The 16765-nt window shown below is 40.7% G+C and overlaps 1 protein-coding gene across 2 annotated transcripts in view; it reads left to right on the forward strand.

Moving 5' to 3' along the window:
- The window catches only part of LOC146452963 (uncharacterized), a 75564-nt gene that overhangs the window by 57400 nt on the left and 1399 nt on the right, over nt 1-16765 (forward strand). For both annotated transcript variants that reach the window (XM_085097186.1, XM_085097187.1), the window contains 14 exons: nt 1-184; nt 1334-1672; nt 2365-2664; nt 3450-3740; nt 4733-5026; nt 5942-6235; nt 6785-7087; nt 7592-7745; nt 8354-8663; nt 10063-10157; nt 10687-10843; nt 12881-12947; nt 14064-14335; nt 15612-15798. The exon at nt 1-184 is cut by the window's left edge and continues 113 nt beyond it. In XM_085097186.1, the coding sequence (XP_084953312.1) occupies nt 1-184; nt 1334-1672; nt 2365-2664; nt 3450-3740; nt 4733-5026; nt 5942-6235; nt 6785-7087; nt 7592-7745; nt 8354-8663; nt 10063-10157; nt 10687-10843; nt 12881-12947; nt 14064-14335; nt 15612-15798 (3247 nt within the window). The remainder of the gene's footprint in view (nt 185-1333; nt 1673-2364; nt 2665-3449; nt 3741-4732; nt 5027-5941; nt 6236-6784; nt 7088-7591; nt 7746-8353; nt 8664-10062; nt 10158-10686; nt 10844-12880; nt 12948-14063; nt 14336-15611; nt 15799-16765) is intronic.

Below are 16765 nucleotides of genomic sequence, written 5' to 3' on the forward strand. Positions count from 1 at the left end.
AAATTCAACATTACTGAGGTGTCAACAGGACATGTTAGAGTGGTGACGTTCGACAAAGCAGCTCTAAATGGCGCAGTTGGTAACTTATCAAAGTACACGGAGTATAGTATCGTAGGAGCTGCCGTCAATAGCAAGGGCCAATCAAATTTTACTATTGCGATCACTTGTCGGACAAGCGAAGATGGTAAGCGTCGCAATCAAGCGATGACGTAAATCGTTTAGAGGGTGGGGGGGGGGGCGTTCATAACACGTTTCAGATAAAATAATCAGTCATTCCAATTTACGTAGCATACAAAGTACATTTTTTAATGAATTTTATTCAGCACAATAAGAACACATTACAGCCACAAACAACATACTTACTTATCTTATAATAAATTAATAGATGAGAGGTTTCCATACCGAAAGGAACTTGTTCATTTGATCCTTGGAATTCAATATATTTCTTTCCAGAATGGTGTTGTTCTTGACAAAATCAAAAGACTGATCAAAGTTAAGAGTTTTTTGCTCAAATCATACATTCTGAGAATGAATGCATGAAATCATCCTCTGCGGGTTTAATGCGAACTCACAAAATGTCGAGTTTGGTTTGATGCCTCAGTTTGTAGAAAACGCCAGTGGTATCGGTTTTGAATCCCGTAAAAGGTGGTCTCTCATGTCTGCTTCACTTCATATTTACAGATAATAATTAACTATGGCTTGCGGGTATACAGTGTATAGCCAGGTATAGCTCATCAAATTTCGCAAGAAATGAGGTAGTAATTTCAACGGCAATTCCGGCCAGCAATAGACCCTTCTACAAAATGGCGGCCCAAAATTCAAATAAGTTAAAATTAAAAACATATACCAGCACTTTTACATTTAGTAATCCTGCAAAGTTTCAGTATATCAGGTGTAATGTCAGCTGAGAAAATGTAAATTGTTCGTTATGACTAGGGGTATGACGTATACCCCCAGTCATACAAACGTCTGTAAATTTGTCAAATTTCATCTCACATTTCCTAAGCTGATATAACACCTAATACGCTGAAATTTTGCAAGGTTACTGAAAGGTGCTCTTTCCAGTGCTGGTATCAGTTTTTCATTCACTTCAATTTTAACTCATTCAAATCTGTTGCCGCCATCTTGGAGAAGGGTCTATTCCCGGACACAAAAACATCCACTACCACGCTTTGTTCATTTTATATCCACGATGGAGGCTTATTGGTGTGCTCTGTTTTGAAACTAAAAGCTTGTTTCTTTCCTTTATATAAGTGATAAGCTTTTCGTATCATTTGCTTCTCCGGTTTCTTTTTAGCACACTGAATCTGATTCCCATTTTCCTTACATTCAGCTCCAGATCTCCCGCCAGTAAACGTGACCGCGTACAACACAAGCTCCACCTCAATCATGGTCGAGTTCCAGGCCTCGTCTCCTGAACAACTGAACGGGATCATCCGCAAAATAAGCTTTACGTACTTCAAGGCTGGTGATAAGAATTCTACTGTTAGGAAATTCACCGCTGATCGGCATCACAGCAGACGACGCAGAGAATTGCAAATAAACAACAACACCTTTCAATCAGAATTGAGAGGTTTGGAAGAATACACTACGTTTTCTATACGAGTCTCATTTGTCACGGTGAAGGAAGGTCCCTATAGTGCTGTGGTCAATGCTTCGACTGACGAGGGAGGTAAAATACCTTATTGTATTTTCGCGATTTAATAGGCAAATATGAAAAAAGGCATTAAATTTCGCGATTCTGGGACAAGCAAAACGCAAATTTAATAACTAACTTTTAAGGTACACTGGAACAAGCAAAACGAGTATTTGAAAATTAACTTTTATGTGTATTAAAACGTGGATACGCATTATCTCAGTACACAGTTCGCGGTAATGTTTCTGTGAAATCTTTGCAAATTAACGTTATTTCACAACAGAAGATACAAAATGGAACTTACCAGTAAAACCAGTTAAAGATTTGTTTATTTGTCGATACATATTCTGTATATGTTGTTGTTATTGCATGTTAATCTTTTTTTTGGGACTTGAATTTTCAATATGGGTATTAAATTTCGCGAGGATTTTACAATCGCGAAAAACGCGAAATTAAGTACCAGTAAGGTATACAAATGTGTACTAATTGACACAGACATTAACCTTTCATGGATGAATACTAGCAAAACCTTTTGCCTTGTTATAAGCTCACCCAGATATAATTCCAGCCTCAATCTTTAACCTTTCCTATATTCGTAAAGTTGCACTAAACTGACAGATATGACAAGTCGAGATATTTCATATTGTAAGACCCTTTATGCTCTCTTTTGCAAGTTATAGGCCCCTCTCCTTTCACAAAACTTCAAAACATCTTCGTTAATTTTCTAGTGCCCGGGGCTCCTCCGCTAAAAGTCACCGCTTACAACAGCAGCTCGACGAGCATCATGGTCACGTGGCAAAATCTAAGCTCCTCCTCAGTGCCTGGAATATTACTGGGTTATGTACTACGCTATGTAAAAGCTGACGACCGCAATGTCGCACACCTCGTGGAAGTAAAACTAGAGTTGAGGACCTACAAAAATATTACAAATCTAGATACATACACATTGTACAACATATCGGTGGCTGGATACACGCGAACGGGAACAGGAAATTTAAGCCTAACACAGAGTTGGACCGACGAGGGAGGTGAGGTTTATAGCATATATGTTTAAAGATGTTTAGATGACCAGAAAAATGATTTGCTGCCTAATTGAACGGCTGGCCAACTCACTGACTGATGGACGGCTTAGCTGACTCACTGACTGACTACCTGCCTGACTGACTGCCTGCCTGCCTGCCTGACTGACTGACTGACTGACTGACTGACTGACTGACTGACTGACTGACTGACTGACTGACTGACTGACGGACTCACTAGCTGAATGTGGCTTGCTGGCGGACTACTGACTCAATGAATAGGGACTTTAAGAAACCACGACGGCGACGGCAACGAAAACGTCGCCTGAAAATATCAGTTCGCGTTACTTTTACTACTTTGTGATTATTCCAATTCGTTCAACCTGTACAATGCGGCCGAACTATCCAGTAACAGAACAGGTGAGAACGGCGTTCAAGTTGAGACAGAGAATGAAAAATTTACCGTCCTGTGCTCACGTTCTCCACAAAACCTTGAATTTTGTAATTCCACGTTGTTGTTTGGCCGAGCACGGTGAAGAAATGTACCACGTGCAGGGCCTTTGTTTTTCTCATTAAATCCTATTGTTTTGTCACGTTGTCATTGCCGTGGCCGTAGTAGCTTCTTTTAAATTAGGGAGTTTAAAAACTTCCTAATGACTGACTGACTGACTGACGGACGGACGGACGGCCTGAGTGACCGGCAGACAAATTAACCTACCGACTAACTAATCACTTTAGACTATTTTTTCCCATAGTACAATACTCACTAGCATTAATGTCTTACTCTTTACCAGTTCCCAAGGGCAGCCCGAACATAACTGTGACCTCCGTCACCACCACCAGCATCAACATCGCTTGGCCTCCGATATCGAAAGAACTGCGAAATGGCGTCATCCTGGGATATCAAGTTTACATCTACGGTGCCAATGGATATGTCGATAACACAACCGTACTGGTTCCCAGTCTTGCAGTGATTTTTGGAGGGCTTGTCATTTTGTCTAACTATAGTATTCAGGCGCGTGCTTTTACCAGGAAGGGTTATGGTCCGTGGAGCTCATTGCTCAATACTTCTACCGGTGCTGGAGGTAGGTGCTGTTTGCTTCTGCATCTACATTGCCCTTCAAGCCAAGAGAGCTATTACTTTTGACTTTAACACTTGGTCACTTGACTCATGTTTAAGAGTGGTGCCTGGTGCCCTTATCATCATTATCATCATCATCATCATCATCATCATCATCATCATCATCATAATAATAATAATAATAATAATAATAATAATTTCTTTATTAACATATTCCAAGGTATTCACAAGTTAAAAGTTCTAATTTTAAAATATCAACTCACAGAAAATTTGCTAAGAAAAGTTTGACGCATTAAAAAAATAATTAAAAATTAACAATAAAGTTAAAATTATCTCAGAAAATCAGCCAGCAAAAATTCAGAGTAAAAATCCCAAGACACACGCCTGATTGACTTTGATACTTTTCTTAATAATAATAATGAGTCTTTTATTCTTCAAAAGATAAAAATAAATATCTTCTGTTACAAGTAGGTAAAACAATTACATATAGTACAGCGTTCCTCTAAGTATTTATATTACAAGGCTAATAGGCCATTTTCATGATGGCGTCATTTTTCTACAACTACCAGAATCCTTCTGGTTTTTGTTTTCTCATGCTAATTAGAGCTAATGCATGTTCTTTGTTGTCCACTGGGATTACAAAATTTGAATTTGAAAAGGAAAACGAAATGATTTAATTGCTTGCTCGATTGAGATTGATTGATGAACTGATTTATTGATTGACTGACTGACTGACTGACTGACTATATGACTGATTGATTGATTGATTGATCGACTAGCTAACTGACTGACTGTCTGACTGACTGACTGACTGATTGACTGACTGACTGACTGACTGATTGATTGATTGATTGATTAATTGATTGATTGATTGATTGATTGGTTAGTTGATTGATTGATTGATTGATTGATTGATTGATTGATTGATTGATTGATTGATTGATTGATTGATTGATTGATTGATTGATTGATTGATTGATTGTACCCTCTCTCTAGCCCCTGATCAAATTCCAATGAATCCCGCCGCTCAAGTGACAAGCGCAACAACAATTCGTGTGACCTGGAGCCCAGTCCACCTGGCAGATGTGCGATTTCTTCGAGGTTACCGTATCAAGTATTTCGCCCTCAATCAGCCCTATCTTGTCATGGTCTTTACCGTTGGTAGGAATAGCATCCAAGCCGATCTAACTGGTTTACGGCCCTTCACTGTGTACAGTGTCCGAGTTGCCGCGTTTTCTTCCGAAGTTGGGAACTACACCTCTCCTTTGTTCGCGAAAACCTGGGAGGGAGGTAAGGAGAACAATTGCACAATGTGCAGTGTATTGTATTAAGGTGCTTCCATGGTATTGCATTGCGCATTCTTAGTTTTGGGTCCATACTCCTTCGTATTTTGCTTCCATCCCAAGAAATTCGCTTTTAGTTGCCGATTATGCTTCATACATTCTATATGTATATATAACGTTTTTCTAAGTTGTGCTTTGTCTATGGAACTTCTGTTACCACCAGACATGACAATAACGGATCAAATAAACTCGTTTTTGGAAGCAAATATTGCAAGCAATTACGGGGTAAATTGAGTGGATCATAGCTCCTTCGGGGACATGGTGACCTATCTTTTTTATTTCTTTTCTCGAAATAAGTAGTAGTGAGCATTCACAGAAAGTTTGAGAAAATTTTCACGACAACGTTTATTTCGCGGGAATAACCTTAAAATAGAAGCAAATAGTAAAATATTCCGGTTATAAAACCTCAGTGCTTGTCATGTTTTGTGAATATTGCGTGAAATCTTTTTTTACAACTCAGTTTTAAGGTCACTCGATTTTCGCTACCCGTTTCATTTTCAGTCATAACTATGCCCCCAAATCCGGCGATTGTTGGTTTGATTCGAAAACCTGCTGATCCAAAATATTCCTTAGTTAATTTGTTTCTATTGATTCCACTCATAGTGGGAGGCGGAGTGGCCCAGCGGTTTAGGGCCCCGGACTTGAAATCCAGAGGCTCCGGGTTCAAACCCCGTCCTCGGCCACGCTTGTATATAGCCAGCTGGTTTGCCTCCTGCCAGTTGGAATTTTTAACCTGTTATGTGTAATTTGATCATTTGTTTCCCGTTATTTCTGAGTGGAGTGCCTGTAAACTAGCTTTGGGTAGCTAAGTGCATTTTCACTATAAGCAACGCATTTGTCATTTGACATATTTGTATTACAGCACCCACAGCTCCGCCATCCAGATTCCGAATCTCTGTTCTTGATTCTCAAACCTTTCTGGTCCACTGGTTCGAAGTTCCGCCCGAACACCGTAACGGGATCATCCGGGGATATAGCCTGACGTATTGGAACGCGATGAATGGTACCAGTCAAGTGGTCACGCTGAAAGAATATAAGTTTTCTTACGTCTTAAGGCCCCTTCAAAAGGCAACAGAGTACACGGTTCATTTATGGGCCTTCACAAATGCTGGCAAGGGAACTGTCGGCTCGTATACTGCTATGACCAATGAAGACGGTAAGCGATAAAGGAGCGATGTACCCAGAAACTAGCCTTTATTACCTTGGAGATGGCCAGGATTAAAATGGATTAGAACTTGAAAAAATTGGCCAATTTTTTCAAGTTTTTCCTTTGTACTTTAGCTAAATCGCTAAAACAACTGATGACAGTTTGTTTTCTCATGAGAAACCACTTCACATTTTCTTCTCATTTTCTTTTCTTTTCAACACGTTAGAGGAAAGATGGCTTGTGAAATATTTCAGCAGTTTTGAACAAAACACAGGGAAATCTCCGTGACAGTGCCCGTTTAAGATGCTGCAAATATCACTCCCTTTAAATTACATCTTTACGATTTGTCAAAGGAAAGCAATATACCTACTTTCCATTCCAAACCGTTTGTTTAACCCGAGAAAGTAAAGACTACTTTTTTCGCTTTGCGAGTTTTGTTTGACCGCTATGAAAATAAAGTTCTTCACTGAACTGATGCAGTCGCCAATTGCCGTTTTTGTTTTTGTTTGTTTGTTTTATTTGTTTTAACTTTTTTTGTTTTACTTTCTTTCTTTTCAGTACCAAGCAAGGCACCGTCAAATATTGTAGCTCAGAATCACACCAGTTTAACAAGAATACCCATTTCATGGCAACCAGTTCCTCGAGAATTTCTGCACGGTTACCTAGCCGGGTATCGTGTGACGTATAAAGCTGTTTCCATTGGCGACTTACCAGTGGATTCTGAGACCGTGATCAGTCGAGATGTTGGGCCCGCGGACACTCACTTGACTTTACAGAATCTTGAGCCTCTTGCAGTTTATAGGATAACGGTGGCAGCGAGGACTAATAAGGGACCTGGGCCCCGGGGGATTACGTTTGGAGGTAAATTAAAAATAATCTAAACATTTACCCTGCACGTCCATTACACTTTTTGGTACATTTCTCTGCCGTCACTGCACGACTAGGACGTCAAATTTCCTCATGGGACGTTTTATGGAGGACGTAAACACACGACGACGAATTTATCTTTCTCTTTCTAAACTTTGGTGTGTTCTCCAAGAATTCAACTCCAGGAAATTTCGCCTACACTTGACATTCAGGAATGAAGATGGAATAATCGCGACGACCTTTGAAAAAACGCGAATTCATTTTAATAGTGACGTTTTCGCTGCCGTTGCCGTAGTCGTTTCTAAAGCTTCTTAATATCTTATACCTTAACATGCACAAACGTTACTGTCATACAATAAGTCACTGACTAAAAATATATGATATCTAATAACTGTGAATGTCTGTTAGTTACCTTTGAAAAGATCAGAAATTTTGCTGAAATGTGCCAGAACTTAAACATGACACTACCAATAGCTAGTCGTATTTTTTTATTCACAGAAACTTGTCGTTGTCGTCGGCACTTGACAACAAATTGGAGGAATTACCCGCCATATGTAAACGTGACATCACTTAATGACATTGGCATCATCATACCAAAGCTACTGGTGCGGGTTATTGATCAGTGCTGTGGATGGTGTCGAGAACACAATCGGTTAGTTTATATGCAGATTTATTTATTCGTAAATAAATTACCATTGCCATTGTCATCGTTATCATTGTCAACCTCATCATCATCGTCGTTATCATCATGACTGTCATTATTATCGCCTCATCATCAGTCAACATCATCATCATCATCATCACAATCATTATCGACTAGCGTCATCATCATCATCACAATCATTATGAATATCATCATCATCATTATCATCACAATCATTATAAATATCATCATCATCATCATCATCATCATCACAATCAATATGAATATCATCATCATCTTCATCATCACAATCATTATGAATATCATCATCATCATTATCACCACCACCACCACTCTTATTTTCTCGTGTAAGCACTATGTTTGTATTATTATAACGAGAGCTATGAAAAGGTTAACACTACCGAGGAGATAGCTTGTTATCCACAATACTTCCCATACCTCAGCATTTTTTTAATCTCCCCGGTCCTCGCTTGGTGCGTTTTCCAAGCTGGCAGCTCAACAAACTCTGCGTTCCAGTTTTGTCAATTGCCGCGCACAGGAAAATAGTGAGTTGTAAATATCAGAGATTGGCAATTAATTATTCTTTCTGTCAACAGGTCCGAGCTAGATTTCACACGCAACGGAAACAACCAGACAGCCCAACAAGCAACTCTCAAGGATTTACGACAAAACATCAACAGTCAGACCGATTTCTCGTTTCTAGTAATCGGTCACAGGTTACAAGACAGCTATAAAGGAGGACTTGGCTACGCGCCTTTTGTCGAGTCCGCGGGTGTGGCGTATGTGGTGTACATTGACAACTCCGGTGTAAAGGAAGCCATGTTTAAGGCTCTTGTAGATTGCTGGCCTGTCATAGTAATACCCATGATTATGGCTTATATAGCGGGTGTTTTCGTCTGGATTCTGGTGAGTTTGTCAAACTACTCTTCATTCCATGCCCTGCTTGCAGAAACATGGGAGCAGGGATGGCGCAGTGATGAGCACTCGCCTCCCACCAATGTGGCCCGGGTTCGATTCCCGGACTTGGCGTCATATGTGGGTTGAGTTTGTTGTCGGTTCTCGTCCTTGCTCCGAAAGTTTTTCTCCGCGTACTCCGGTTTTTCCTCTCTTCACAAAAACCAACATCTTTGAATTCCAATTTGACCAGGAACGCACGGACACATTTGAACGAGCTCTTAGAGCTCTTTGGTTCGTCGTGGGTAAATAAATTACGTACATTTACATTTTTTACCGTTTCCAGTCCCCCATTTTCTAGTGTGATTGTTGAGAATCGTATGTCGCCATCTTGGTTTGTAATGGCAAGCGCAACCTGAGAAGAGCGGCAAAACTACAGAGGAGGGGGGAGCCTTGTCACGTTGTATAGCGTAGGGGATTTTTCACGCCTTTCTCCCCCCACTGCCGGTCCCTTCGGTAGTTTTGGCGCTCTCCTCAGATTGCACTGGTCATTACAAACTAAGATGGTGGCAGTCCGGGGGGGGGGGGGGGGGGAGGGGTACTAAAAACAATTTAATACGGGGAGGCTCCGCCCCGAGGTCCGACCCCTTACCCTTTTATATACCATTTTTGGAAGAATAGGTACCCCTTCCGTATATCTTCCATTGGAAAATAATGAAAGGCCCTTGTAAATACCTAAATGACAGATTTCCTTACCCTTTCATATACTTCGACTCGTGAAATCCCTACCCCTTCATATCCCTGAAGCGTGAAAAAGGTGCCCCTTTCGGGCGAAGCCTCCCCGTATAGGCCATTATAGGGAGTACCCCCCCCCCCCCCTAGTGGCAGTTCGATCAAAGCGTACGATTGCGACAACCACATGAAAAATGGGAGTCTGTGACCAGTATTAAACATGGTGGAATGATGTCCTACGCCTGGGCGTACAAAAAAGAAGAATTCAAGGGTTCTCCTGAGGAGTTAGGAATGAGGATCAGAGGAGACGAATAGCCCACTTTTGATATAGTTAGAATTCCTACTGACTACGAAGCTGAGGGAAATAGCAACAAAAAATTACATTGGAGTTTAGACACGTTTATTCTTCTAAACTTCGAGGTCAAGTTAGAAATGTAATGTATCGAAATTGGTCTCTTGACGAGCTCTCTCAGTTTATTGGGGGATGGATTGGCATTCAAGAGAGAACAACTGAGAATCTTTTGTTCTCCTCCTCCCAGTGGAATGGCTTTCAAGCAGGCCAATTAGAACCCTGTGTCACGTAATCAGGTTCTGCATATTAGTCCTCCTTCTACCAGTTCTCTACCTTAGCGTAACTATGGCAACTGATTCAGTCTCCTCCCTTACGACTTGTTTCCAGGACACACGTGAAAACCAGCAACATTTCCCAAGTACATTTGTCAGTGGAACCTGGGAAGGAGTCTGGTGGGCTTTTGTCTCCATGACAACCGTTGGGTAAGCTCAGGAGAGTCTTGTTACATTCGAGACCACAGAAATTGAACAATAACTAGAAGTTCGACAATTGGGACTCGGTTAAGAAACCACGACGGCAACGCCAACGAAAACGTCACTTGAAAATATAAATTCGCGATGATTCCAATTCGTTCAACTTGTACAATGTGGCAAAACTATCCAGTAACAGAGCAGGTGGGAACGGCATTCAAGTCGAGACAGAAAATGAAAAATTCACCGTCGTGTTCTCACGTTTTCCAAAAGCCTGAGTGTGGTGAAGAAATGTACCAAAATAACTCGTTACCGTCGTCGTAGTTGTAAGTAGTAGTAACTTCTTAAACTCCCTAGTGGTGTTAAGGTTTCCGTCTGCTCTCCTAAACTTTTCCAAGTCTTTCAGGGAAGTTTCTATTGATTTGTAGAAGGGAGTAGAACGAAATTTCCTGTTTCTATGGAGACGTGGAAAACCTGCTGCCAGCCAATCAGAACGCGTATGCGTTCCTCTTTTTTTATATAATTCTCGCTCTTCTTGTAGCTATGGTGATCGCTGTCCCAGCAGCCCCTTGGGTCGTACTTTTGCTGTGTGTTGGGTCCTAACAGGACTTGTGATCATCTCAGTGACAATGGGTGCACTAACAACAGCGCTGACCACAATTACCGAGGGCAGTGAACCTACCATATATGGATCGAAGGTACACGTGACCTAACTCGCTCGTTTGAACACTTAGGGCGCGTTTTTTTATTCACAGTTCTGGAATGAGAAAGGCCAGAATGTAAAATGCGCCCGTTTTTCTATTCCGCATTCCTATTCCGGAATGGACAGAATGCCATTCCATCCATTCTGCTCCCAGGGGCAGAATGAACAGAATGTTGCGAATGAAAATCCAAGATGGCCGACGGCGAGATGAGCGCTGCGGATTCAAATACGTCTCTGCCGGAGAAAAAATCAGGTTACACTTTTGGACACAATAAAACATTGCTTCTAATTTCATTGTACCAAAAGTACGAGGTTTTTTTCAGTGATGTTTTGTACAAGAAAAGGGCAATTTGGCAAATGATTGCCGACGACATGAAGAAAAATGGCTACTCTCCGTCGGTAGTAAACTGCGAGAACAGGTGGAAATGCCTTACTTCTTCGTTCCGGGCGTATTTTTATGCGGACAATCCGAATTATTCCTAGCATTCCGTACCAACCATTCTTATTCCAGAATTGTGGATAAAAAAACGTGCCCTTAGAATCCAATCAGATTGTACATGGCTTTTGCTTTAATTTATGACTTCGGAAAAGTTAAAGTAATGGTGTAGTTCTGTAACCAATATAGACATTTAGATTCTAACACGAGTATGACTATGAATACGTACGTTCTCTCCTCAGTTTTCTAAGAGCAATTCATGTTTTATACAGGAAATTCGGGTTTAATCGGGACCTGTCCAGGCCATTCTCACCTTTAGTTGTCAATCAACCATCAGAGCATAAACAACTGACAAACAACGCGCGCTTTTTTTCTACGACAATAACTGAGAAAAAATTGGCTCGTAGTTCTCGGATAAAACCCTCTAAATGAATTAGACGCTGATGTCTTATAGTGCTGTGGTGGTATAATGAAATTTTGAGGCGTATTTTTTCAGAGGATGCTTGAGTCAACAACGTGTCACGACTGAACGGAGGAAAAATTTCCATGTTACACCTATAAAGGTGTAACATAAGAACCTAGTATATGGCCTCGCTCACCATGAGTCTCCCATAGATCAATGGTTAGAGCGTCCAACCGGTATCAGGAAGGTCATGGGTTCGATTCCTGTTGGGGGCCTCGAAAAATTCTTTTTCCGAGTTATTCGACTTGAGAACGCTTCTTCATTATTTTCACCTATAAAGGTGTTAAAGGAAGGGGGGCTTGCCGTTTTATCGCGGAACGTCTTGTTTAACCTTATTTTACGGGGAACTGGGGTGAGGGGTGTGGGGGGGGGGGGGGGAGGAGAAGACCTGACACTCAGCTGGCTCTTGAGTTTGAATAAAGGTTCTTGGTTAAATTAACCAAAACACATCAAGGTACTCGTGACAAGAACCCTTTAAATCACATTTCGACAGCAACTATTTTTATCTCCTTCAGTCTAGTGTTCCAGTGAAGTAAACAACCTATGTTTAACAAACGCTTTTTTGTCAAATGCGACAGTGCCAACTTCACTGAACCTAGTTTAATGGCCTTAGCTCCCACGAGTCTCCTGTAGCTCAGTGGTAGAGCATCCGAACTAATAATGGGAAGGTCTTAGGTTCGACTCCTGATAGAAGCACTCGGATTTTTTTCCGAGTATGCCTGTGTCATTTACTGATTAATACATCAGTTTCAAAAAAGTTGTCGACTAATTTGTCGAGATTAGAGACTAGCTCTATTTGTTGCCAGCATTATTTCGTGAGCTTTTATGTGAATCTTACCAGAAGTTTACCTTAAAAATTATATTTATCACACGACAAACCGGAGAATGACGGTCTCTTAATCAGACAGTGTCGGACAGAATCTACAACTGTAAACTACTTTATTTTTTGTCGGTTTCTACGTCGGTTTCTCTTATTGTTGTAACCCGATACTGGCGATCACACACTAAATTTGACTTTTTCATCTTTATAAAAATATATTTGTTTTCTTTGAAAATGTTTCCTGGGAGTGTTTAACTTAATTTAGAAAAATTAAGTTAAACATGAATTTTTTCTGTTTTTTTTTTTTTTACAGGTGGGAGCAATTTATGGCTCACCGGAGTACAACCTTGGAGTTAGAAGAAATGCTATCATGAACAGAGGTGAGCCAATGTTGTAAAAGAGGGATCGGTTAAAGTGTACCTCTTAAAGTAAAGCGTAAAGTGTTACGACGGAAATTAAGCGGCTGAAACTGAACTGTTACTCTTACTATTATTTATGGTGTGACAATGGGTATAGACCATATCTCCCGTGTGCTCTTGTCAGGTGTTTATGGTATCCGAGCATTTCCCATTCTTATATTTACGCATTGTGTGAGATCGACTTTCGTGCCGGTACAGAAATCGACCTGGTACGACGCGATGCCAACAAATACAGCACAAATCGCGCCTTGTATGGCGTATAGAGCGGTTTTCAATTGAGTGTCGTAAAACCAAAACCAAATTAATTACTCTGGCAAGTGGGAACAGATGTAAACAACACAACGAGCCAATCAGAATTCGAAGCAAATACATGTAACTGGCGCCGAGCGCGGGAAAACGCGTGCGGCCAAAACACGATTGGTATTGGTTTTGCTTCCCATTGGTTGAGAAAGTGGCGCGAGTTTTGTTAACCAATCACAGAGGTTAGTAATGCAAAACCAAAGCAAAAGCGAAATTACTTTCGACACTCAATTGAAAACTGCTCTATACCGAGTTACATCATAGTTGGAATGACAGAAAAATCAATCCGGTCACGGCAATGCCCTTCGACACCAAACTCGTGCTTAAGGCAGCGTTTTGTGCGTAACAAAGGATCGATGGAAGGGCTCTTCCCTTTATAAGTTATATAGGTACGTGCCCCTCCAAAGGGTATGTCTTTCCACTGTTTTGGTCCGAAAGTAGGGAATGATTATTTTGCCAGCTGAACGGAAATTTGTTGTCTTTTTTAAGGGAACCGTCATTAAAAGAGGCCGGCAGAAAGAAAAGCACCCAAAATATGTCTTTCCTCGTTATAAAATGTGATTTACCGCTACAGATACGCAAATTTGAGGTCGGAAAATGGGTATAGGAAATGTCAAATCTTGATATAAATTAAAGCAGAATCAAGATTTGGGGAACTGGACGAGCTAGCTACCCCAACAAAAGTTTTCTCTCCAAAACAATTATAGCGATTTTCTACTATACTTGTTTTCCAATAAATGTTGGTCGTTAATCGCCATTTCTTTCTTTTCCTCTCAGACAAGCTTTATCACACTCTAGAGGAACTCTCTAATGCTCTTATCAACAGAGAAGTGGATGGTGTCTTAATAGATACATACGCCGGAGGAACCCATAAAGAACTCTTCTCCAGCCCCTCGCTAAGAGTGGCCCAGGTCATTGATTATCAAACAGCATATGGTGTTGTCATTGGCGGGGACTCGATGCGCTTGCGTCATTGTTTCTATGGTTACATGCGCTCCCATCAGGCGGAGATTTTCTCGTGGGTTGAGAAACTTGTGGAACCTATTAAGGTAAGCAGTACTTCAGAGAATGTATTGGCGTCCCGTGGGCTAAAACAAAGGAGAAGTTTCTTTGCAATGAGACAATCTTCGACTTTTGAGATTGGTCCTTCCCACTAATTCTTATCGTACATTATACCCCGGTAGATGGTCGCTCAACGTCCTTCCCTGACCCCTCCAGAGTACTACTTCCGTCTACACTCAGTTCATTTAAATAGTTACTCTGTGTTTATTTTGCCTTTCAATAACATGCAAACTCTTAACTTCAAAACCCAACTAAAGATTTTCTTGTTTTACTGCTGTCAATAATAATTGCAGCGACAACCGACTGACCTTAAAATTAAATACAGAAACTGACAAAGACTGAGCCTAACAACTTTGTTCTCTAAGAGGTCTACTGTACTGATTGACGGCAGTGAAAAACGTAACGGTTGGCTGAATCTTGCGTAGACGCTTAAGTGATCAACAGAGACAACGGGCATAAATTGGTCGGAAGGTCTGTGAGAACATCCAACAGCATTTGTAGGTGTGAGGACTGGACACGTTGTAGTTGGGTCATTTAGCCATGATTGCGCGTAATATAGTGCAAACTACTTCCTCGATTTCGTCCTATACTCAAGGCGCTTTCCATTTGCCAGAACTAAATGGCATCGTTCTACAAAAAGTTTCAAAACATTTCGAAAATGGTGCTTCTTCCAACTTCCAAGAAACCCCACCTCCTTCAAAAATGAAGATTCTTGTGAGGGGTCGTTAAAAGTAAATAAATAAATAAATAAATTGGCTAACAATACGCAAATTACAAATAGATAAACAAGTAAATAATAAATAAATATAAATAGATAAGTAAAACACACAAACGAATGCGGTCATGAAACTAGTGCTTTTTGAAAGTGTCCAAGTTCGGCAGGGTAGAAATATCTTCGGCTAACGAGTTCCATTCGCTTATTATACGTGGGGAAAACGAATCCTTGTGATAGTTAGTTCTTGAATATGGTACTTCGTACGCATTTGAATTCAGATGCCTGCTGGCCCATCGCATTGGGATTAACTGCGGCATTCCATCTGCTGCCACTAAGCCATGGTACCCGTTATTCTGAAGAACTTTGAAAGACAGACATATATGTAGACCTTTAAGTTTGCGCATTCCCTTAATTGCGAACTGCATGGTAAAGCCGGCCGGTTCTGACAAATGGAAAGCGCCCTCACTAACAGTTTCTCTCGTTCCAAATAAAATCAACGTTTTTTCCAGCACATTCAACACATACCGTGTTTTATGTTTATGTTCCAGGGCTCGGGTGTGTCTGATGAAGAGTTTGTCCGGGACATCTCAACTGGTTTATTTGATAGCGGGACTGACCTCTTTCGGAACACGCTATTCATCTCCGCCGCATGCGCAGTTATGGCAGTTGTGCTGGGTCTTTGTTATGAGGCTGTGAGAAGGATACGAGGGCGTGCGAAGGTTCATCAGGACAAACGTAAGTGATAGAGTCATATATATCCACGAAAGAATACATAGAACTGACAAATTTTAAGGACAGTGCCTACTTTTGTTACTGTGCATGTGTTCTGTGCATCTCAAGATGCTCAGGTTTCCTATGGGTAGTGCCTACTTATACAGAAATATTTGTGCATGGTTTAAAACTATGTGGAGAAAGCAAAACATAGCAAGTGCTCTTGGTATTTAAAAAGAAAATTAGGGGTAACCATTCATTTTTCAGAGATAATAAAGCTTCAATTTGGAAAAAAAAAACGCCATACATTCCTTTATATTTTACAGCTTTTTAGAATTATTGTTGCTTAATTATTAAAAAAAAAATGGGTGGTTACTCCCAATTTTCTTTTTGGATTCCGATAGTTCTTTCTAAGATCTGCTTTTCCCGCGTAGTGATAAACCGCGTAAAAATACTTCGGTATTAGTAGGCACCGTCTTTAAACGATATCACAACCTTGCAATTACCTACTTCCTACACCCTTTCTACAAATTGCTGTTTCCAACCTTATTGACTTGACTCTCAAGATGACTTTGGTTGTCGAAACTCAAACGTCAGAGAAAATGTCACCTCAAACAGTACTTCACAGGACTACACTCACCCGGATGATAATTTACGTACTTATGGCATGACTCCTGGGTTCAAACCATTAAGTCTTATCCTGTTCGTAGCTTCTGTGGCAAATCATAAAGTTTTTTCAGCCATAACGTTGTTTTTGTAAAGTTTTTAACCATCCCCTCTGGAGTATTGAAGATATAACATTGAAACTTAGTTGGTCTATTTGCCGTCAAAGAGGATTTCCCCTGAGTTCCAACTGCTGACGTCACATGACGTCATTTCCAAACGGCGGCCATCTTTGATCAAACAACCACTGCTTTTAATTTTCGTAGTACATTCTCAATACAATAATACGAAATCGAAGTAGGGATTGGATTTAAAGCAAAGTTAAAAT

Source organism: Pavona decussata, unplaced genomic scaffold (assembly GCF_977016875.1).
Source record: "Pavona decussata unplaced genomic scaffold, jaPavDecu1.1 SCAFFOLD_361, whole genome shotgun sequence".
Taxonomy (NCBI): Eukaryota; Metazoa; Cnidaria; class Anthozoa; order Scleractinia; family Agariciidae; genus Pavona; species Pavona decussata.